The sequence below is a fragment of the Asterias rubens genome, chromosome 18 (assembly GCF_902459465.1).
Source record: "Asterias rubens chromosome 18, eAstRub1.3, whole genome shotgun sequence".
Classification (NCBI taxonomy): Eukaryota; Metazoa; Echinodermata; class Asteroidea; order Forcipulatida; family Asteriidae; genus Asterias; species Asterias rubens.
In genome coordinates this window covers 4594887-4618274 of record NC_047079.1, presented here as the reverse complement: position 1 = coordinate 4618274, position 23388 = coordinate 4594887, and the positions used below count along the sequence as shown (strand labels likewise).

At 38.0% G+C, this 23388-nt stretch overlaps 1 protein-coding gene across 2 annotated transcripts in view; it reads left to right on the top strand.

The window, feature by feature from the left end:
• Positions 1-23388, top strand: part of LOC117302373 (multiple epidermal growth factor-like domains protein 6) — a 59832-nt gene that overhangs the window by 26514 nt on the left and 9930 nt on the right. Inside the window, exons 4-21 of one of the 2 annotated variants that reach the window (XM_033786297.1) lie at positions 1187-1312; positions 2096-2218; positions 2925-3047; positions 4260-4406; positions 5214-5336; positions 5792-5914; positions 6473-6565; positions 7828-7959; positions 9154-9282; positions 10359-10484; positions 10881-11015; positions 11675-11809; positions 13748-13873; positions 19518-19649; positions 20054-20182; positions 20533-20661; positions 21078-21206; positions 21709-21837. In XM_033786297.1, the coding sequence (XP_033642188.1) occupies positions 1187-1312; positions 2096-2218; positions 2925-3047; positions 4260-4406; positions 5214-5336; positions 5792-5914; positions 6473-6565; positions 7828-7959; positions 9154-9282; positions 10359-10484; positions 10881-11015; positions 11675-11809; positions 13748-13873; positions 19518-19649; positions 20054-20182; positions 20533-20661; positions 21078-21206; positions 21709-21837 (2289 nt within the window). The remainder of the gene's footprint in view (positions 1-1186; positions 1313-2095; positions 2219-2924; positions 3048-4259; positions 4407-5213; positions 5337-5791; positions 5915-6472; positions 6566-7827; positions 7960-9153; positions 9283-10358; positions 10485-10880; positions 11016-11674; positions 11810-13747; positions 13874-19517; positions 19650-20053; positions 20183-20532; positions 20662-21077; positions 21207-21708; positions 21838-23388) is intronic. The other variant, XM_033786299.1, reaches the window with a different exon arrangement.

Sequence of the window (23388 nt, the reverse complement as noted above, 5' to 3'; positions counted from 1 at the left end):
GGTTTTTGGGTGTTGTGTGGGTAGGAAGTCTTTGGGTGTTTTTGTTGTTGGGGTACAGGGGTGTCATTGGGTCACGCCCACGAAAGGAGGCCGTAGGGGTTTGGGAGCTTAGCTGTTTTGAAATATCATGCTGGATTATCATATCTGTAGCTCGGAAGAAAAGGTCCTAACTGGATGCATTTTTATTTGGTTTTTGATATTGAGAAAGATGAAATTTGGCAGCAGAAATATGCTTACAGGTGGAAAAGCATGTGGGGGGCTCTTAGGGAAGGGGGAGGTTGGCCTACTTACGAGCATCGCTAGTTCCTTTGGACGTAATCGGGCATCCTGGTGTGTCTTGCCAAGTTCTGGTTTGAGTGGGCTGGGGGGGGGGGGTATAAATGATGTGGATTAATGTTCCACAGAGGCACGTACTTCCCAGACGTGTTATGCACGGATGAGTGGGGGGATCGAGGATCGAGGTTAAAGGTTATCTTGATATTGTTATGCACTGAGGTACAGCAAAATAAGGAACCGTGAGGTTTCTATGAACGAGAGAAGAGGTTTCAGAAATGCTGCGTCAAGAACATGTTCTTTTGCATGCTTCTTTAACAATTTTTTTTTTAAGGTGGCCTGGGTTGGAAACAGCAGGGAAAGGATCGTTACTTAAAGTTGAGATATGTTTTTGCTTTAAATTTGTTTATTTATTTGTTTAAAGGTGGGAAAAGGGAGAACAAGTAATTAAACCTCCTATTCTTTTGAGAATCCCAACAACTTAGTCATAGTGAGAGAGATTATCTTACCGCAAACCTCACAAGATTGATATTGACTTATCAAAGGCAAATGACTAAGAACACACCATCCTCATTCCTCCAAAAAGAACTGAAGAATTATTACTACTTGGAAACATTTATTTATACTTGTACCGATTATAAGTTGGCTAACATCTACCATAACAGGGATTTCGTCTCTGTTCACGTTCTTCGTCAAAACTAAATGCTCAAGGTGTTAGTTCCTTGTAAAAATTGTGACAATTGTTTTCACTTTTTTTCTTCACCTAAATGTTTCATGATTTAAAAGAGGCCCTATGATTGTGTGAAATGTCGACAATAAACTATTATCCCTCGGGGTTAAAAAAGATTTATACAAATATCTTTGTGAAAATAAAATAATAGTAACAAGTTGAAATTGACTTTTTCATTTACAGCTGAAGACCCGTGTCTGGTGAGAAAAGGTGGATGTGATCATGAATGTATATCGCAACCTAACGGACACTTCTCGTGTCAGTGCTACGACGGCTTCAAACTAGAACCCAATGGGATGACATGCGCTCGTGAGTACTGCCCCCCTGAAGTCCTTCGGATGACTTCTTTTTCGGGGGGGGGGGGGGGGGGGGTGGGGGGGAATGAGAGTTCTATCTGAAATCTGAGACAGGCCTGATACTTCACCAAGGCAGGCATCCCTTGTTGCCCTTGAAACGCTCCAGTAAAGATTTCCTCAAAGGGTGCCCATTACCAAGGAGAAAATGCCTTGGTGCCCTTGCCCTTTCAAAAATGAAGCATACATGTACATGCCTGCTGAGATGTATGCTTTTTTGGCGTGTCTTTGGCAAGCGGTCTAAATCAACAGACCCAAGCTCTGGTGTTGCAAGCAGCAGAGTGTGGCTTCGAATCCTGGTCATGACGTTTGTGCCCTTGAGCAAAGCACCATAATTGCCTTGTAAAAGGTTGGGAAGGTAGTGCATTCTACTCTACCAGCCAGGCTCCTATGTGGATGATACCCATGCCTACATCCCAAGGAGTAGGTGGCAACTCGTCTCTGGTGGCAGTTGATTTTAAACAATATTTTTACAAAAATGTAGTAAGCAGAATCAACAAGGGAGCTCAGATAGAATTAACACATCTCGCTTCGACATTAACTGTGAAAGCCTCATTGGTTTTGAAACTCTAAGTTTGCCAAAACCTCAGCAATAACTTTGCTCTTTTTTTTTGTTGACAGATTCAAATGGAACTCTCATTAAAAGCAAGCCATACAATGTAACTTGTGAGTTGTTCTTTGTAAGCAATCAATTGTTCGATTGTAAATTGATTGATTCATTTATAATTGATTGATGCAGGTGCGTATTCGTGTAGCAGAGATAATGGCGGCTGCCATCAACTCTGTATGACCTATGAAGATTCCGTACGATGCAGCTGCCATACTGGATTTTACCTCCTTCAGGACATGAAGACATGCGCAGGTATGTAACTCTAGAGGTTGGTTTATAGTCGGTCGCGCGATGGAAATCTTGACGCGCGATCCTTAAAAAAAAAAAAAACAGTTATGACCATAATCTGTGTTTTTTAGGATCGCGCGTCAAGATTGACATCCAACGACCATCTCACGACCGATGGTCGCGCAAGCGACCATTAACCGGCCTTAAGGGCTTTGTCACATGATGCAACATCAGACGTTCAGGGCTTGCACAGTAAGCGAAGAATTATGACCGAAAGCCAAGAATTCAGAAGAAAGGCCTATAAGCAGATCCACAAAATTTTGACCTGATGCTTTTGTTTATCTGAAAGTTGCAGTTTGGGGTATTAGATTCTAGGGAAAGTGGAAGGTATAATTTAATTGAAACATCTCCCAAGGGGAAGGAAGATTATGCTGTGACTTTTCTTGTTTTCGAAGACAAAGTATACCTTTGGTTTCTGGAACCGTTCAATTGTATAGATGTATACGACAGTGAATACTTACATGTAGCAGAGTAGAGGCTTCCCAGATTCAAATTCCGGGGCAGAACAAAATTATATAATTTTACATAACCACATTATTTCGAAGTGAAATGTTTCTCAAAATGCTTGATACTATCGAAAGCTGCTGTAGGCTTCTAACCCAGAAGTTGTTTAATGCCATTAATTTAACGAGTGATTACTAAACGCATGCCTTCCCTTTATATTTAACAGATAAAGATGAGTGTGAGATGGGATTCAACTCATGTTCTCACTTCTGTGTCAACACTGAGGGGTCATATCGCTGTGATTGCCCACCAGGCTACCAACTTCAGCCGGACGGAAGATCATGCGAACGTAGGTTTACTTTGATAGCACAGGGATGTGATTTCTCCCAAAAATGTGTACTGGAAACTTTTTTTTTTATTTTTTTTTATTTTTTTTATTTTTATTTTTATAAATTATTATATTATTCATAAAACATGAGATAAAGCCATATAGATTGCACCAAATTGCTGAGTAGTGCTATTATCATCATAGATAATTGTATGGTAGCAGGCTGAGAACTCGCCAGCTTTCACGTTCAGTTTTTTTTCTTTCTCAACAGTCTATCACTTCCCTGGTAGCAAGAAGTGGTAGGGGAAAGATAACGAACTTTGAAAACCTCTATTGTCTGGCTTTGTGACTAATTAGTTTCAAGCAGAGGGGTTTGTAGTACTGTGGTGCCAATTACAGAGGCTGAATATCAAAGTAAAAAGTAGACATTCGGTGAATGCCCAATATCCAATATCAAAAATAAAAAGTTCGTCCAATATCCAATAGCAAAATAAAAAGCAGACATTCGTTGTGTAAACCAATATGAATGTCAAATGTCCAATATCAAAATAAAAAGTTCGTCCAATATCCAATAGCAAAATAAAACGCAGACATTTGTTGTATAAACCAATATGAATGTCAAATGTCCAATATCAAAATAAAAAGTTCGTCCAATATCCAATAGCAAAATAAAACGCAGACATTTGTTGTATAAACCAATATGAATGTCAAATGTCCAATATCAAAATAAAAAGTTTGTCCAATATCCAATAGCAAAATAAAACGCAGACATTTGTTGTATAAACCAATATGAATGTCAAATGTCCAATATCAAAATAAAAAGTTCGTCCAATATCCAATAGCAAAATAAAAAGCAGACATTTGTTGTATAAACCAGTATGAATGTCAAATGTCCAATATCAAAATAAAAAGTTGGACATTCGGTGTATAAACCTATGTGAATGTCAATATCCAATTTCAAAATAAAAAGTTGTGTAAACCTATGTGAATGTCAAATGTCCAATTTCAAAATAAAAAGTTAACATTTGTTTTATAAACCAATATGAATGTCAAATGTCCAATTTCAAAATAAAAAGTTAACATTTGTTTTATAAACCTATGTGAATGTCAAATGTCCAATTTCAAAATAAAAAGTTAACATTCGTTATATAAACTTATGTGATTGTCCAAAGTCAAACTAACTTTACCCTCATTCAATATTGTCTTCAATTATGTGTTTTTTGTTTGAAACAGAGGAATCCATGGTGATTATTGAGGCAGTCGACCCATGCAGGAATATCAACTGTCAACATAACTGCACCGTCATAGCCAGCAGTCGTACAGCAATCTGTACTTGTCCAATCGGGTTTCAACTCCGTATGGACCAGTTGACTTGTGAAGGTATAATTTTTGTTTGTTTGTTTGTTTGTTTGTTTGTTTGTTTGTTTGTTTGTTTGTTTGTTTGTTTGTTTGTTTGTTTGTTTGTTTGTTTGTTTGTTTGTTTGTTTGTTTGTTTGTTTGTTTGTTTGTCTAGATGATCTTCCCCGACAAGAGAACTCCCACAAGGAGAAAAAGCACCAAGCTGGCAACCGCCAATTAAATCTTTCTCGTACACACATTGGTTTAACTTCTATGATGATGTATTGCACAAATCAAGAAATTGTGATTCAGTAACTAGACGACAATACTTGTTCTAGTCATTGTGAAATCAGCTGTTAGCTTGGGGGATTCAAACCCACAACCTGGTAATTGCAAGTCCTGCGGTCTAACCACTGGACCACGGTGACCTAGTCTGGTCCATGGATGCCCAGAGCCACTGATCTAATTTGTGTGATCCAATTAGAAAATTACAACCATTGTGACTTTTGAGTTTTCCCTAAAGGCCCCCAAAAAAAAAAAAAAAAAAAATTATTGTTAGCATTAATCCCTGCCCCCTTCCTTTTTAAAAATCTGCCTCCTTTTAAATTATAAAGAACTTAGGCAAGAAAAAAAAGGGAAAAAAACAAATAAAAATATCCCAGCTGGTTGTCTTTAAAAATATATCAGGCAGCCATTAAAAATAAAAGAAAAAAAAAGGCCCTCCTCCTTTCTGCTTTTCAAAAAAGGCTTCGCATGTTTTTGTTTTTATTTGGCCAAAGCTGCGACTACAAAGATTTCATTTTCAACTCGTCTTTCCCCTCCCCCCTTGTTCCCCTCCTTGTCGTCTAGATGAGAACGAGTGTGAGAATGGTCAGTCCTGCTGTCACCATGATTGCTACAACACGGAGGGTGGTCACTCGTGCGGATGCTTTGCTGGTTTCGAGTTGGCCGACGATGGATGCTCATGTAATGGTAAGTCAAATCATAGCTTGAAACTCTTGGTCTTAAAGCCATTGGACCCTTTCGGTAAACAGTATTGTTCAAGGCCCACACTTTGTGTATCACAACTTATATATAAAATAACAAACCTGTGGAAATTTAGGCCTCAAGTTCTAAATCTGAGGTCTCTAAATCAAATTCGTGGAAAGTTAGTTCTTTCTCGTAAACTAAGGCACTTTTTATAGAGGGAGCCGTTTCTCACAATGTTTTATACCATTAACCTCTCCCCTTTACTCGTCACCAAGAAACGTTTTATGCTAAATAATTATTTTGAGTAATTACCAAGTGTCCACTGCCTTTAAAGTCAAGTTGTTTATTGAAAACACATCTGCAGATTTTATTTCAATGCTTATTTTAACCCATTTTTCTGTTAATTATTAGGAAGGAAGTTGCCAAGATAAACAAAAATGTGTTTTGTTTTGTTCCAGATATTGACGAGTGTACAAACAACCAGGGAGGGTGCAGTCAGCTGTGTCAAAACACCGCTGGCGCCTACGAATGTTTCTGCTACGAAAAATTCATCTTAGACTCTGACGGCACAACATGCAGACGTAAGTATTCCTTAGGACTACTATCTGATGTGGTGACTGTACATAGCCAACCCTCCTACTGTCTGACCATTCAATCCACTGTGGTCTTGAATAATGGATTTCTATGTGTATTATGGTAGCTTTCAATGTGGTACCATTTGGTGATTGTACACAGTCAACCCTCCTACTGTCTGACTTACTTTCAATATTATCCACCACGTTTGGAATAATACTCTAGATTTGTATGTGTAATGTGGTACCAAGTGGTGAATGTACACAGTCAACCCTCCTACTGTCTGACCATTCAATGTTATCCACTGCGGTTTGGAATAATAGACTTGTTTGTGCATTATGGTAGTATTCAATTTGGTACCATGTGGTGAATTCATTCCGCACGTGTTGTCACAAAACTACCCTTTTACCAGTTTGTTTGTTTCAAATTAATTTTTGTGTGTGTTCTTGGAGTTTATTTATTGAGTTCACCCATTACAAAGTTACTCTTCCTTTAGATGTGACACCATGGATACCGTTACATTTTGTAATGGTTTTTCTTTTTTCCACCGCCTGTTTTATCACTAGGTGTGCCAGAGATCAGGACACCATCACCTCTTATCCTCCCACCTGGTGGACGCGGAGACTTTCAACCACATCTGCAGCCGGATATTAGCATAAGTAAGTCTTACATATTCATGAGCTGATAGTGTTTTAAGGAATTACGTCATGCATATTCAAGAGCTGGCAGCTCTCTCTGAGGGTTGTGCGCTTGTTTCTTGTGCAATAATTTTATTTGTAACTTTTGAAATGTTTGATACTTGTGGTGCTTTTTAAACTTGTGCTTTGCCATTTTTCTTTTTGAGAGTAATAAAGTTTCTTCCTACAGTGTATGTCTAATGATGTAGCAAGGATTATAATGTTTTTATTTTATTATAATACTTAATTCATATCAGCTGATTCTATTCCTTTGTTTGTAGATTGGTTTCTAGCTTTCCGATTAGAATTGTTTGAAGCTATCACAATTTAACTGAAAAAAAAAAAAAAAAAAAAAAAAAAAAAAAATTCACTCACAATTCACCTTATACATATTCATGATTGTCAAAGTTGCCACGACATTTTACTTTAAAATCACTGAAAATAAAATCCTCTTGAATTTTTTGTTCTAGAAAACAACATTTTTTTGTGCATGAAGCCAAAGGAAAGCAACTTATATTAGGAGTAAAAAATATTTTTGTTCGGTTTGTGTTGATTGCTTTTCCTCGTTACTAGAGAAGTTGGCAAACAACTTCCCGCCTGCCCCACCTCAGGAAACACTTTGTCAGCTTCCATTACTCCATCGCACTCATTTGATCAGTCTCTTTTTTTAAAAGTCTTGCTCCATTACATTATCTTTGTTGAGTTTAAGCCAAGGAGCACTGCCTCCTGCTTGATACATAATTGTAGGCTATTTTGGGGGTGAGGTCTAAGCCACGCATAAGCCAGATATAGCCTTGTTGTGACCTTTCTAGCTGTTTTTTAGGGGTAGCTCCACATTGGGCGAAGCTCCTAAAGGTTGTTTTCCAATAACCTTTTATGTTTTGATGATGTTATTCCTGTGATTTGGGTGTTTCGGGTTAATCTTTGACGTGACAAGCTTACCTAACTGGTCCTGCTGGCTGGGCCCAATTTCATAAAGACTAAGCAGAACAATTTGCTAAGCACAGAAAAATATTGCTTACTAAAAACATTTTACCCGCCAAAATCACATTAAATTTACATTGTTGTGACTGGTACCCCACTCAATTTTTGCTTAGCAAATAATTTTGCAAATCAGTTATTTCTGCTAAACAGCTTTATGAAACTGGGCCCTAGTCACTAAATAAGTCAAGGGCAAATCCTATCAGCTATGGCGACCTATGCATTGATTGCCTGATGATGGTAACCTGTTTTGCTCCATCCAGGATGTCTACCGGGTGCCTTTGGTACGCAGTGTGAGTTCAGCTGTAGCGATTGTTCAAATGGAGCTATGTGTAACCAAGAGCAGGATGGATGCGACTGCCCACCGGGCTGGACTGGCTTGGTCTGTAACGAGAGTAAGTATCACTAGTTGGTAATATCACACTGCCCTAGAATTGCAAGGGTCTTGGGTTCGAATCCCACCCTAGTAATATGCCTGTGATTTTTTTTCGCAGAACTCGGGTGTACTGAGTATACAGTGCTTAACACACATCAGTGTATATAGGTAAAAACCAAAATGAATATCTCATACATGTTTAAATTTGTATCCAGTTTGAAAGGCACTGGGCACCTTTGATGATTGTCAAAGACAAGTATTCTCACTTGGTGGATCCCAACATGCATAAAAACAAATCTGTGAAGGAATTAACTAAAGTACAGTAAACTTGCGGGTACAACCAAGTAGTAATTATCTTTTGTGGGAGTAATGGCTCTGAAAAGAGCTGAGCAAATTTGGACTCAATTGGTCATTGAACACTTGCGAGAGAATAATGAAAGAAAAAATACCCTTGCTGCACAAATGTATGTGTATTCAAATGCCTAAAAAAGGGCTTCAGGCCTGAAGTCTTTTACTATAAGAGTGAGAAATTACCTCTCTCTCAAAAACTATGTTACTTCAGAGGGAGCCATGTTTCACAATGTTGTACAATATCAACAGCTCTCCATTGTTCGTAACCAAGTGAGTGTTCATGTCAAAAGTTATTTTGAGTATTTACAAATAGTGTCCAATGCCTTTAAAGCCATTGGACAGTTTCGGTAAACAGTATTGTCCAAAGGCCCACACTTCGTGTATCACAACTTCTATATCAAATAACAAACCTGTGAAAATTTAGGCTCAATCGGTCATCGGAGTCATGAGAAAACAACAGAAAAACCCACCCTTGTTTCCGCGCGTTTCGCCGTGTCATGACATGTGTTTAAAATAAATCCGTAATTCTCGTTATTGAGAATTTATATTGTTTTGCTGTTTTCTCAAAAAGTAAAGCATTTCATGGAATAATATTTCAAGAGAAGTCTTTCACCATTGCCTTCTGTAAACCCTGTAAGTTATTTGTAAATCTGTGAACTTTTTTTTTTTTTTCTGAACCGAAATGGTCCAGTGCCTTTAATGCCTACAGTATGCGTACATCTAGACCATCCCATTGTACTCGATAATGTGGTCCCACTTTTTTCAAGGACCAAATACCATAGCTGTGTAGTTATGATTGTTACCTGTTTTATTGTCATATTTGTCTTGATTCTGAGTTGTGTTATTTCCATTCCTGTTCCAGCGTGCCCTCTCAATACCTATGGTCAGGGATGCAATCAAGTTTGCCCCTGTGTGAATGGCGGTAAATGCGACCCCATTAACGGAGGATGTACCTGCCCTGCCGGTGTCCATGGAGAGTATTGTAGCGATGGTAAGAACATAACCTTTGACCTTGCGTCAATAGACCCTTCCTAAATTGCACGTAGCGCGTACGCATTAACATTTTGGTTGGCAAAATGAGGGAACATCGCGCTGTTTTGTACACGGCTAATGGGTGCGTGACTCAGACGCAACTGCGCGTCTGCTTAGTGCACAACTCTATGGCGTTTGCCAACCAACAGGGTCTGTACGCATGCGTGAATGTAATTAGCATATTTCATGGGAAGGGTCCATTCAAATGGCACTCATAGGGTTATATATAAGAACTGGAGGGCGTACTGGTGATGCTTCTTGCACAAACATGACAGAACCTTAAGGAGACACGCGCGCGCCATTCTGTACGTGTGTTGAATATGAAACACATGTTGGAGTTTGTGTTTATTGAACGCTAGGCAATGCTGTTTGTTCAACTTAGAAAATGGCCGCCTGCGCGCATGCCGGTTCGCGTATTTAGGCCAGTGCGCCCTCTTGTTCTTGTATGTAACTCTATGATGGCACTTCATCATGGTTCTGGAGATTGACAGTAAAATCTGACATACATGTGTCTACATAAACTGACACATCATCATTATTGTTACTAGTTTTCCCTCCATGGGAAAGGTCTAGAAAGCGTTAATTGTGACACTTTCTATTCAAGCTGAACAAAATTAAAAAGAAACTAATGGATGGAAACTAACGAATTTTATTTAAGTGTTTTTTCAATTTGTGTTCAATCTCCCCAGATTGTTGTTAACAAACCTTTTAAAAATGGCTGTATTTTATTTTTTTTTGTATTTACTTATTGACTTATTTGTATTATTAATAAGTACTTGCAGTTTGTTTTTCTGTTTTCAAAGCTTATGAATTTTCTTTAAAAATTATTTGTTTTTCATTGTTTAAGTTTTTTGTTTCAATCTTGCCCGACATTTTGATTATATTGTGAACATTTTGTATGAATGCTTCCTTGGTTCTTGTTTTTCTAGCTGATAAATGAAGTTGAAAAGGTTACTTTTTTTTCTCATTTTTTTCTTCAATCTTGCCCATTTTTTTGAAAATTTTGTGAATTTTGTTTCTGAATCTATCGTACAGGTTGTCCAGTGGGAATGTACGGCAATGAATGTGACCGTTACTGCAACTGCCCTAGCAGTGTTCCCTGCGACAGACGTTTCGGATTGTGCTTATGCCCGGGCTCATTTGGATCACAGTGCAATCACAGTAAGTTGTTTCCTACTTAGCCTTAGGGCTGTGTTATGGTAGTGCGTAAAAGTTGCAAGAGAATAATGAAGGGAAAAATATCCTTGTTGCACAAGTTTGTGTGCTTTCAGATGTAAGGGCTCCAGAAAGTCTTTAATATTTGAAGGATAAATTACTTCTTTCTCAAAAAACTACATTACTTCAGAGGGAGCCGTTTCTCACAATGTTTTATACTATACCAACAGCTCTCTATTGCTCGTTATAACAAGTAAGTTTTTATGCCAACAATTATTTTGAGTAATTACCAATAGTATCTGGTGCCTTTAAGTTCACGTCATCTGAAGTGACTACATTAGAAACCACAATTCAAAAGATAGTTGATTTCAGTTTTAGCATTTTTTTTCTTCTACCTTGTAGAATGTCCGGAGTTCTTCTTTGGGACAGGATGTACAGAGCGATGCGACTGCAGTATACATTACTCATCGGGATGCGATGCGCTAACTGGGTCTTGTGCCTGTAAGGCGGGTTATGAGGGAGTACGATGTGAGAATGGTAAGTGAGATCAGGTGATGCATGGAACCAGTCTAAGGTGATGTAGCGATTTGCCTTCGATCCCTTCTCTCAAACTTTTATGATAATGGGAAACTTTTGAGACGCTGGCGGCAGCAGACAAAGTAATACTTTTTTGGGCTCTGAGCATGCCCGCACATGCTCAGTATTGCACATTTAGGTCTGAGCATGCGCACTTCTGGCGAGAACTGTAAAAAAGAACATCCAAAAGTCTCCCACTGCAAATATTTACTAGATTTAATAATTACATCGGGGATAAAGAGTAATACGTTTGGTTTTAACCTTGCAGCGATCAATGACAAAAACTGTGCATATATGTGTAGCATTTGAAAATGTTTTGTTTTGTCAACTTTTTGTCATCATCCGAATAGTCATGAGGATGACAAGTGACAAAGTGTCAATATTTGTGTAGTTTCGCATTAAAACTGTAGCGACCTCTTGTGACACATTGTTCGTCAAACGGTACCCTAGAGTATTGCCCTCCCCACTCCGTCACAATTAACGTTAAAGTCAGTTGTCACTTTCAATAAACCCAACTGGCTTTGAAAATAAGTTTAAAAAAAAAACAGTTTGTCACCAGGTTTGTCATTGCTCCTCCTCGAACTCATTATCGTCATGATGTAATTTGTCACTTATTGCAGAGTGCCCGTCAGGCCTGTGGGGCGAGCAGTGCCGTCACGTCTGTCAATGTCCCGATGTGTCATCCTGCAGTAAGATCACAGGTGACTGTACCCGTGAATGTCCTGCAGGTTACTACGGAGAGGCTTGCGAACAACGTAAGTCAAGAAAATACAATTCTGATTCTTGTTTATATATTTGATTGATTCAGGCTTTAAAAATATGCAAATACGTGTAAGAAAGATAATGAGCACAAAAGGAAGTTTTGGGATTGCCAAAAAGCGAAAACGAAATCATTATATACAAGAGAACTATTTTTGAATCCGTTGTGAATTTTGTTTAAACTAGAGACTGATCGAGACCTTCTGGGCCCAATTTCATAAAGCCTGTAAGCACTAAAACTTGCTTAGCACAACAAACTTTTGCTTAGCAAAAAAAAGTTTACCAGCCAGAATACCATTGCTGCCCCTGACACCCCAGACATTTCTAAGATCATTCTCAGATGACTCAGAACACCTTAGCGCAGTTTACAAAAATGGTAGTTGTCTTGTTTGAAGGTCCTGGGTGTTTTCATCGTCAGTCAAGTGGTTTTTATAATGACTGAGACAGTGAATGAGTCAAATGAAAGCCGGGATTCCATCTTGATGCCCAATTTTTATGGCTGTGCTTACCACCAAATCCTGCGCTTAAGATCACCATTCTCCGCTTGGTCGGCAAGCGCCACATTTTTGTGTAAGCAGAGAATGTCTAGTAACGTGAGCCAAAATTCCCTGCTTACGCGTGAAATACGCTTGACTAAATCACAAACTTCTACAAGTGCCAATTCTTTGCTTACAGACAGCAGAGCCATGAAATTGGGCCCAGATTTTTTGTCTTTTTATCTTTGTCCTGAGACATTTGTGCCTTAATTTTCTAGCATAAAATGTGAAACTTGTGTGACTTATTAAAATCATAGAAAGTTCATCAATTGTTAGTAGTTAATTTGGGGACAATTTTGTTTTGTCCTGGCGATTATAAACAATCAATTCTTTGTCACCAGTTTGGCAGGGAGATTTATTTCATTTTTTTTTTTGGTTTTTTGTTTTTCTGGCGATTTGTTCTTAATAATTGATCTATGATAAGTTAAATTGAGCTATATTTTTAAAAGTTGTATTATTATAACATGCATGTAAGAATTGTGACCTTATCTTCAGAATGATCATCATGTTTTTAACAATACTTTTTTTTTTATTAACCATATAAAATTAACAGTCACAGTTTAAGATTACAATTTTTGGAGAGGTTAAAGATTTTTCTGAACTGAGCTGTCTCTAATGAGAAGTACAAACTCAAATTGCTGACTCATTTTTAAAGATCGGTCACAAATCTTGTACACAATTTTCTGAAGCATGAAACAGAAGTCATCAACCATGGGCCTTTCTCAAACCTAGGTTAGGACTCTGGCTTAAAGGCAGTGGACACTATTGGTAATTACTTATAAGAATTATTAGCATGAAACCTGACGAGTAATGGGGAGAGGTTGATGGTATTAAACATTCTGAGAAACGGCTCCCTCTGAAGCGACGTAGTTTTCGAGAAAGAAGTAATTTTCCACAAATTTGATTTCATGACCTCAAATTTAGAATTTGAGGTCCCGAAATCAAGCATCTGAAAGCACACAACTTCATGTGACAAGGGTGTTTTTTTCTTTCATTATTATCTCGCAAATTCAACGACCAAATGAGCTCAAATTTTTACAGGTTTGTTATTTTATGCATATGTTGAAATACACCAAGTGAAAAGGCTGGTCTTTGACAATTACCAATAGTGTCCACTGTCTTTAAGCTCCAGGCTCTGTCTGCTGATATTCAAACCACCGCTTGCAATACTCGCTGCTCAAAAAATGCAGGTTATTGGCTGAGCTACGTTTCCACTGCATAACGCAGCCTGAGCCTGAGTCAGAGCCCAAGCCAAGGTTTTAGAAAGGCCCCCTACTATCATCTGTTTATAATTTTGAGTTGATTTCATACTCTCTGCCGCTATTTCATGTATCATTTATTTCTTGATTTCCTTCACACTGCTGCCCGGTAATCCACTTTGTGTATCTGCACACATAGTGTGCGATTACGGGCGTTACGGAGTCAACTGTAAATTTGACTGTCGTTGCGGAGGCAACAACTGCAATAAGATTACAGGTGCATGTTTCTGTTCGGCTGGCTGGACAGGCGTGGATTGTGCCGAGGGTGAGAATGACTATGCTGTGCTTGTTATGCCGAGTCCAATATGGTATTTTGGAATCATCCAAACCCCCTCTTAAAGGAACGTTACAGAATTTGTAAGAAACAAACATCGTGAAGATCACAGATTTACATAAAACTTACACGGTCTAATGACGATGATAGTTGAAAACATCCCTTGAAATATTTCTGTATGAAATGTCATATTTGATGAGAAATAAATAATCCAACTTCGCGTTTGGAGTTTATCGCTCAGTGAGCGTTTTATTCATTTTTGTTTTGGCATCGATGCAATGCAAAATTTGTAATCGGTTTTTCACTATTCTCTCGTGACCCAGATGGCCGATCGATCTCAAACTTCTACAGGTTTGTCAGTTTATGTACATGGTGGATTACATGAAGTGCTTACACTGCCAACAACTGTTTTGTTAGCAAAAACCATATTCTGTAATGTTCCTTTAACAGTAACACCGTTTGATTTTAAACAAACACAACAATTCCAAGGCAGCAAAATAAAGGGGAAAAAACACAAAATGTTTCCTTTTTGGGTGTGTGTGGAAAACCCTGTGAACTTTATGGCTGCCTTGCCTCAACTCTACGAATTTTTGTAATTTTGTAACCAACAAAAATAATTATTGATTTAATAATGCATCTTTTTATATAAAAAAAAATCAAAAAAATCAAAAAACAAAAAAGTTTTATGCTTTGATTCAATTTTTTCTCACAAAAAAATTAATTTGTTTCCTTTTGAAGTTTCGCTTTGGAAACACATTCACCGATAAAATGACATTTTTTTTGTGACTTAAAAAAAAAGGCTTAAGGACGATCATTATGAGATATGACATCATCAAAACCCGAGCTTGATTCCATAATGTCATCTTGGCCGTGCATGCATGTATTTTATGTTATAGCTGTGGATGTCTAACGGTAGCATGTAGCTTTTAGCAATACTAAATCTTTCCTCTAACACATTTGATTTATTAACCATGTAGACTTAGAGAGACACGGAGATACATCTCATTTTCTGGACAAAGAGATAAACTTCCGACTATAAAAGAAAGCAATATCTTACTTGCTGAGACATTTTTATTTTTTTTTTCCCCAATTTGTTTTTCATAGGTTTGTAATTTTTTGTATACGATTGGGATGCAACAATTGAAGACACTGTTCTTTGCAAACTACCACAATTTGAATTCTCGGGCATTCAAAAGCACAACGATTTTATGCAGCTAGTTTTCTTTATCTCTTAACGTCTTGCAACTTTAATGACCAATTGAGCCCAAATTTCTGCAGGTTTATTATTTTATGCATAAGCGGGAATACACCAAGTGAGAAATACTGGTCTTTGACAATTATCAACAGTATAAACCGCATTTAATCCTGATTTTACTCATACATGTACACTACAGGGTTTTGATTGATTGCCCATGCCACCCAGATTCCTCCAGAGTTCAAAGTGGTACTGTGAACCCCCCCCCACTCTTTCTCTCTTTTGACAAGGAAACCCTGATGTCAATTATGAAGTATCAGAAACAGGTGTCGCTGTTGAGTCATTAACACATCAAGTTCAAAGGTCATAGCCTTCTCATTGTCACATACATTCCAATGAATGGAACATTTGTTTGTTTGTTTGTTTGTTTGTTTTTTTATTTCCAAATATCACAATAAATAATCATGAAACATACAAGAAATAAGAACAACGAGTGATAAGAGGAGGGCACCAGGAAAAAGCCTTGGCTTATACAGAGCCTGGACCCTTTATAATGTAAATTAATAGGTTTTAGTTTATAACCAAAAGACATGGTAAAGTAATCGGCATAATTTGAAGAAGAAAAAAAAATTATAAGAAGGAAAATATTATAAGTTGAGAATAATTCAGTTTATTTGCGATGAATTTTTTCTTACCCACGTTTTTCCAAGTTCCTATGATGAAGAAACTATGCATTAAAGGCAGAGTGACTTCTGGTTATTGTACTGGACTATTATCCATGTGCATGAAATAACGAAACCTGAGAAAATTTGGGCTCCATTGGTTATCAAAAGATGCAAGAGAATAATGGAAGGAAAAACACCCTTTTCGTTTCATAGAATTGTGTGCTCTCCTCGGATTGAATTTTTTGGGGGAGGACAAATTACCTGTACAACTTTAAAGTGTAGCGTTTTTAAACTGTATTTTATAGTACAAACAGCTCTCCAGTCCTTTTTTCCAAGTACATTTTATGGGAATTAATTTGTTGAGTAATTACCAAAAGTCTACCCTCCCTTTATTCCAGGGAAACTCCAAAAAATAAAGAGTCTAAAAATAAGAGGAAGATATCCTGGAATTCGGCCAAAGGTCTTTTTTAACCTCAATAAAGGGTTTGGGTACTTCTTGTCTGACACAAAACACAACATCCACAGATTTACATTAAACTTACACAGTTTGAAGATGATAGAAAGCTTCCCTTAAAATATTATACACATAATGAATGTTTATGAGTGCAATGGTGCAAATATGTTCATGAGTTGAAAGATGGAATGTTCTATTCAACGAGGCGGAGCCGAGTTGAATGGAACATTCCAGCTTTCAACGAATGAACATATTCGCACCATTGCACGAATGAAAAACATTCATTATTTGTTTTATATAACATCCAAGTAGATCTTTGTCATTTCGATTGAACTTTCAAAACAAACAAAGCGTAGGCCTCCAATTTTTAATTGTAGAAGACGAATGCTAGTAATTTACTAATATGCCTTGCTGCGTTACCGAAGACAACGCGCACGCAGTGATGTTTTTACTCAGCTTTTTCGTTCCATCCGAAAAGTACCATTGCACGCTGGCAGCGTGCAATGGTATTTTTCGGATGGAACGAAAAGCACGGTGAGTGACTCAGCGTGCAATGGTACTTTTATTTGCTATCACGTGACGGACAATCCTCCAATCAAATGGCAAGGATCTGCTTGGGTGTTATATAATACTTGCTAAGGTGGTGTCTGAGAAATGAGTGAAACAATCTCACCAAAATAATTTCTTTCCTGGGAGATGAACATTATTTTAGCATGTGCAACCTATTTACCAGTACTGGTAAACACGATGTTTGTGCTAGAATAATTTTGGTGACACTGTTTTACTCATTTCTCATAAACTACAGCACCTCCGCTGGTAACATTTTAAGGTAAGCTTTCTACTATCATTATCTTCAAACCGTGTAAGTTTAATGTAAAACTGCGGACTTTGTGTTTTGTGTCCTACAAAAAGTATCCATACCCTTTAAAACTTGAATGTCAACTAAATCTAATTAGTGAATGAGGGATATTTAGATTGAAAGCTTCAGATGATAAGGAAGTTCCTGTACGCATTTCACATGAATAAGCAGTTTTAAAGAAAAAGACAAGAACAAAATGTTTCAGGCTGACGGATCAAGTGCAGTGTAGCTATATAAGCTTGCTTCTATTGCAGGCCTCTAACCCACAGAAAATGTGTTGGTGCCCTGTGCTTTTGCTGTGGTGCCCTCGACAAAGTTCCAACACAAATTAAAAAAATTCTCGTAGAAGTGGCCCTTACTAGAGGAAAACTCAACTCGTTTCTTTAAATTATGACAAATCCAGTTTCTACCCTCTAAGAAGTTTTCAAATCAGAAACGATATTCTCCCTTCTTGAATCTGATATCTGATTTTTTTTGCCCTGAAATATCAAAAATTTCTATTTATTTAGCCTAAAAACGTTTCTCATATTTCCCATGTCATACCAATGCGCCCCTTGTACTCACACTATTTTTTCCTCCAAGGGTTAAATATCATGCCTGAAAATATAACACCTTTAGGTTTAGGACAAATATTACCAATGATGTAAATTTTGAAATTAAGAAACCTAAAAGTGTTGCTGATTATTAAATTGCAAAGCACTTAGTGAGAACCGAGATATCATTATATAATAACAATAATGGCAAAGAATTCAAATACTTTCAAATCTTCGTAGCTTGAGAAGTTTTTGAGACTTGTATCTTTTGTGTTGATGTGTCTGTCTTCTGTTTGTAGTTTTCTTTCTAGCCTCTGACTAATGTCCAGATTGGATCAAAACTAACTACTCTTCCTCCACCCCCATTTTACCCCCCCCCCCTCTATTTTAATATAGATGTAGTGGTGTACACGTAGGTATTGGTGTCAGTAGTGCATGATAGACGACTAAAATTGTTTAGCATTGGTAGAAGGAATAATAACAATCACATGTTTACAAACAAACCTTTAATTTGTTGACAAACAAGGTATTTTTTTTTTTACAGTTAAATGGAGTGGGAAACTTTTGTCCCTTTAATGAAGATCATTGTCATGGTTCTTGTCATGCTCATTGTCATGGCCGTTGTTATTATTGTGACATTGTCATTGTCAATGGTGGTAGTCAGTATTGCGACCATTGTCATGGCCATTGTCATTATTGTGACTATTGTCATTGTCGTGGCCATTTTCGTTGTTGTGATTGACATGGCCACTGCCATTGTCATTGTCTAAAAGAGGGGTAGGATTTTGAAGACTAAGATTTGAAGACCAACTTGCGACCAATCTTTTTCTGTAAACTCATACTGCAAACTTTCTTGAACAGGTGTTATGCCAAGAAAATCTGCAATAGTGAAAATCACCCCCTAAAACTTGCTGCAAAGTCATGCAATAAACGTCCCTTCGGACTCATTTTTTTGTCAAGAATTTGTTTTCTCCACCATAATGCAAGCCAGTTTTACCTTCTTAAACGTAGCGGCAGCTAGTGTAAAGATGAACGACCCTATTCTGTGAGAACGATAGTGTTTTCCTGATGAGTACAGTCAGCCTTTCCGATGTAACATCCTTAAACATTCAAAACTGTGATTCAATGTTATCAATCAGAAGACTTTCTCATTCCTAAGGGTGAGAAATTCCAGGCTCGGCTGGAATTCAGAGTGGTTTCTTTTTCTTGTCGTGGGGGGGATAAGTCAGGCAAATTTCTCCATGACATTTCAAGCCTGTATGCTACTTTTTTGAAAGGGCAAAGGCACTTAGGCTTTTTCTCCTTGAAAGGATAAGCACCCTGTGAGGAATTTGTAAATTTCTATTTGAGCATTTCAAGGGATCCAAGGCAATGACCAGAGAGCATGAAGGCAATCACCTTCATTGCCTCCATACAGTATCATATCAAGCCTGATATTTTACTCAGCCTTGCTGTTAATGGGATACTGTGTCACGAGTATCCATGAAATCTTCTGCAGTCTAGCAGTACCTCCTGGCGCTGGCCAGGGCAAGGGTCTTTATGATCTGCCAAAATCTGGTCAAGTGTACCAAATGGTTGAATCGGTCTTTGGTTTCAAACAGAAAGCAATCCCATTGGGCAAGAAAGTAAGTTTGACAACAAATATACTTTATCGTGCCTTCAGGTACTTTGTCATCCCCATCCCTTTGGAACGTACTTTCATAAGTAGCACAACAACAACAATTCGTGCAGGAAAATCTTGCTAAGCAGAAATAGGTTACCAACTACCATACCATGTGATTAGCCAGTGTTTGCACCCAGTTCCCTGCTGATTTTTCACTTAGCCCTCCAAACTCTGTTTCGACCCCTGACTCCAATCAGCAATCAACACTTATGTTGGCTTTTTCCTTGTTACTTAACTATATTTTTTTCTTTGTTGTGGTATGATAGAATGCCCTGACGGTACCTGGGGGTTGGAGTGTCAGGAGAACTGCACATGTCCGTTATTCAGCCAGTCGTGTGATAAGACCAATGGAGAGTGTCTGTGCCCGCTTGGTTTCTTCGGAGCCGACTGTAACTCAAGTAAGTTTGGGAGGGTTGCATAACAGAGATAGCGATTGAGGTCAGAATTGACCCGGATTTGAATCCCAGGGGGCCAGACCCATTTCTGGGTCAGTTTGACCCGGAATCCGTGTCAATGTGACCCAGAATCTGAGTCAAAATCCAGCTTTTAACCAAATTTCTGGTCACAATGACACGGATTCCGGGTGAGAAATTACCTCTTTTTCAAAATCTATGCCACCTCAGAGGGAGCGGTTTCTCACGATGTTTTATACTATCAACAGCTCTCCAATGCTCGTTCCAAGTCAGTTTTTAAGTTCATATTTGTATTGAGTAATTACCAAACGTGTACCTTCCCTTTAAGGCACTAAGCCGATGGTTTTATTGGTAACTGTATTTCTTCTATTTTTCTTGCACTGTATCAGGATGTCCCAGAGGTCACTATGGTCTGATGTGCAGACACAGATGTCAATGCCAAAATGGAGGGGCTTGTAATGCTGAGACTGGGATGTGCACCTGTTCACCAGGATGGAGGGGTCCAACATGCAGTGATGGTATGGCTTAGGGGATGCTCTATTCATAAAAAAGGGTGTTTCCATTGTGGAGGTTTAATAAATCATTGGTGGTGTTTTTTTCAATATTGAAAACAAGCGTTTAACATTAATGAGCAATTGTGTTATACTTTATCTGAAGTATTGAAGCTCTTTGAAAGATAAATCATTTAGGATTTTTATTAAAAAAAATTTTTGTTTCAATGTTGAAAAAACAAAATGGTTAATAATAATGACTGATTGTTTAAAAAAGTTCCTCAGAAATTTACCCTGCCCCTTCGGAATTTAGAACATCCCTGAAATAAAAAAATCACAACAGAAGATTCAAACATTTTTTAAATTTTTTTATGTAGAATGCGGTGCTGGACTTTTTGGTCAGGAGTGCCAATCCCGATGCGAGTGTGAAAACAATGCCGGGTGTGACCCCGTAACTGGTGACTGTATCTGTACGCCTGGCTGGTCTGGCTCCAACTGTGATGACGGTAAGTGACTACGCCCAAAAGCCACGCCCTCTTTGGCGACGGACACCTGTAGCCAATCTAAACATCGGTGTTGCTTTGTATGTTTATGATGAAGAGAAATGACTCCACCCGATAGCCAGGTCTCAAATTCGGAGGAAAACTCCACAAGGCCATGCCCTCTTGTTGCTCAAACTATTTACTGGCCCAGACTATAAGTGCGAAAAAAATTCTTCCTGACTCAGTTTATTTGATTTAGCACTTTGAGACTGAACAAAATATTGATCTCATTTGTGTTCATGGGAATTATACTTTCATTAATAATGCTTAATAGAATGGTTTTTACTTTTTTTTTATCAGACTCAAAATCAACATTTGTAATTAATTTTTTTTCTTTTCAAGAACAACTGTACTATTTTCTTGTTTATCTTTTCCTGCAGTGTGTCCAAAGGGTGTCTATGGTGAGAATTGTGACAATGCCTGTGTGTGCATGCACAATGCCAGCTGTGACCATATAAGTGGAGCTTGCATGTGTGCCCCGGGATGGAGGGGCGCTATCTGTGACAAATGTAAGTTTCTCCTTCTTAAACAAGTCTTTTCTTGTTTGTCCTTAAAAAGATAGTGACACCTTGCATAAATGGAAATGTTGCAGTGACGCTGAGGTCACAAGCTCATTTTGCAGACAAAGCAGCTATTGCCTGATGATTTGCCTCATTTGGCCTCAGTGAGGGTACTTTTTGGCCTCAGTGATGGCGCTTGTTTTGCCTCAGTGAGGGCGCGTTTTGGCCTCAGTGAGGGCGCGTTTTGGCCTCAGTGAGGGCGCTTTTTTAAGAGCGTGACGTCAAATGCAAGGGGGTTATTCAACACTATCCAACTGCAGCCAGCTTCAAAAAAAGAATGTATTTAATAACTCAAGATTTCATTGAATGAATTTGCCCAAAAAATATTGGTGTTTTCTTTTTAAAGAAACAGAATTTATTTATTTTTTTAAGAAGGTTTTTTTTTTTTTTTTACGGCAGAATTATGGTTGTTCATGATTTTTTTTTTTTTCATTTCCACCTACCCCCCCAGCTTGTCCGGATGGTTTTTATGGTTATGATTGTCAGAACATCTGTGTGTGCAGCAATGGAGCTCGCTGTGATCCAGCAACTGGAGAATGTAATTGTAAACCCGGCTACACCGGTGACCTCTGTGAAGAAGGTACATCAAGAAAGTCCTTTCTCATCTCCAAACACTGTTTTTCTTCAAATTTGTTTCATTTCATTTCTCGCACAAAAACCCCCACAAAAATACTGTTTTACTAGAACAAGAAACAAACTAACAATGATTTACAATATTTGCAATAGGGAGATTAACAAATAGCGCATATTAAATGAGGGCAACAAATGGAACATTGAACTGGAAAGTTCTTCAATATAACTAGAAACAAAATCTTGAATATAACAATGAACACTTTTGGAACAGTGTAAGAGATTGAATGCGTTGTCGTCTAATCTTTTTCTTATTTTGTATTTATGGCCCTACGGAACCAAAACACAAAAATGAAACACCGTTGTTCTTCTGGGTTTAGGAGCCCTGTTTATTTATTTGTTTATATTTTTATTTAATATTAATTAATTTACCATTGTAACATTAATTCTTAAACGGAAAACTTCCAAATGTTTTGTCCATAATGTTAGCAACCAGTAAAAGCATATCACTGAATCATTTAAATGTAAACTTTGGTGTGACCCTTGCTCTCCAAAAAACACTATGAATATGAAATAAACCTATTTCATAACAATTACAAAAATTATAAACCTCAATTAACAATTCGCTACACTGAATTACTTATATAATTAAATCTACTGTTTTTGAGGGGGAAAACACGCCCGACAAAAATCAGACGGACATCTCAAACCCATAGAGATGGAGAAAAACAAAGAGAAAAAAACAGGCGGTAGAAAATGGGGTGGAGGTGGGTGATGGAAAGCAACACGCAGCCTGACTGTCGTGTTCGTGTTTCGTTGCAATGGCGCAGAAAGACAGAGTTTTGCGCACAGCCAATGCTGTTGCTATGTAGGGAGCTTTCCTCCAATCAGAGGCGATGACGTAGTGGGGCGGTCCGCTGGACCCAATGAACACAAGCCACACCGTGACCCTGTCTACTTAACATGACCCTGTCTACTCAGGGATCGCGTTGTAAAAACAAACACGCTACACTTTGTATTACTGTTTGTAAACAAACTGTAAGGGATGCACGCATGGTTCCCGTGTTCCATAAACCTGATTAAGTATGCACTTAATCTTCCTTTATGGCTTAATGTGGCACTTCATATAGCTTAGTGGACACAACACTATGGCACCTATAGGTTTGGGTAAATTTGTCTGTATCACGCATTATATTCTTCTTACGTTTTTCTGTTTTGCCCCTCAGAAAAGTTAGTAAAACTGTTAAAAATAAGGCTTGAAAAGTCTGTTAGAGCCTACTTCTTGTGTACATGTTGGTCAGCCTGTACTTGATAAAATATTCCTACTTTTTTCTAAGCACCATGAATCTTTGCTGCTGTATACACCAAAACCAAACAATGCTTTTTACAGTGGCTTTGTTAGGTGTTTTGTCATTTTGAATTTTGAAAATGGTAAAGAAGAGTGGAGTCAACAAAAGTTGCCTCTTGAATAGAAAGAGTGCCCATTTAGGTTTTGCTTAGCCACTTAGTTTGCTTAGCCACTTAGTTTGCTAGGCCACTTAGTTTGCTTAGCCACTTACTT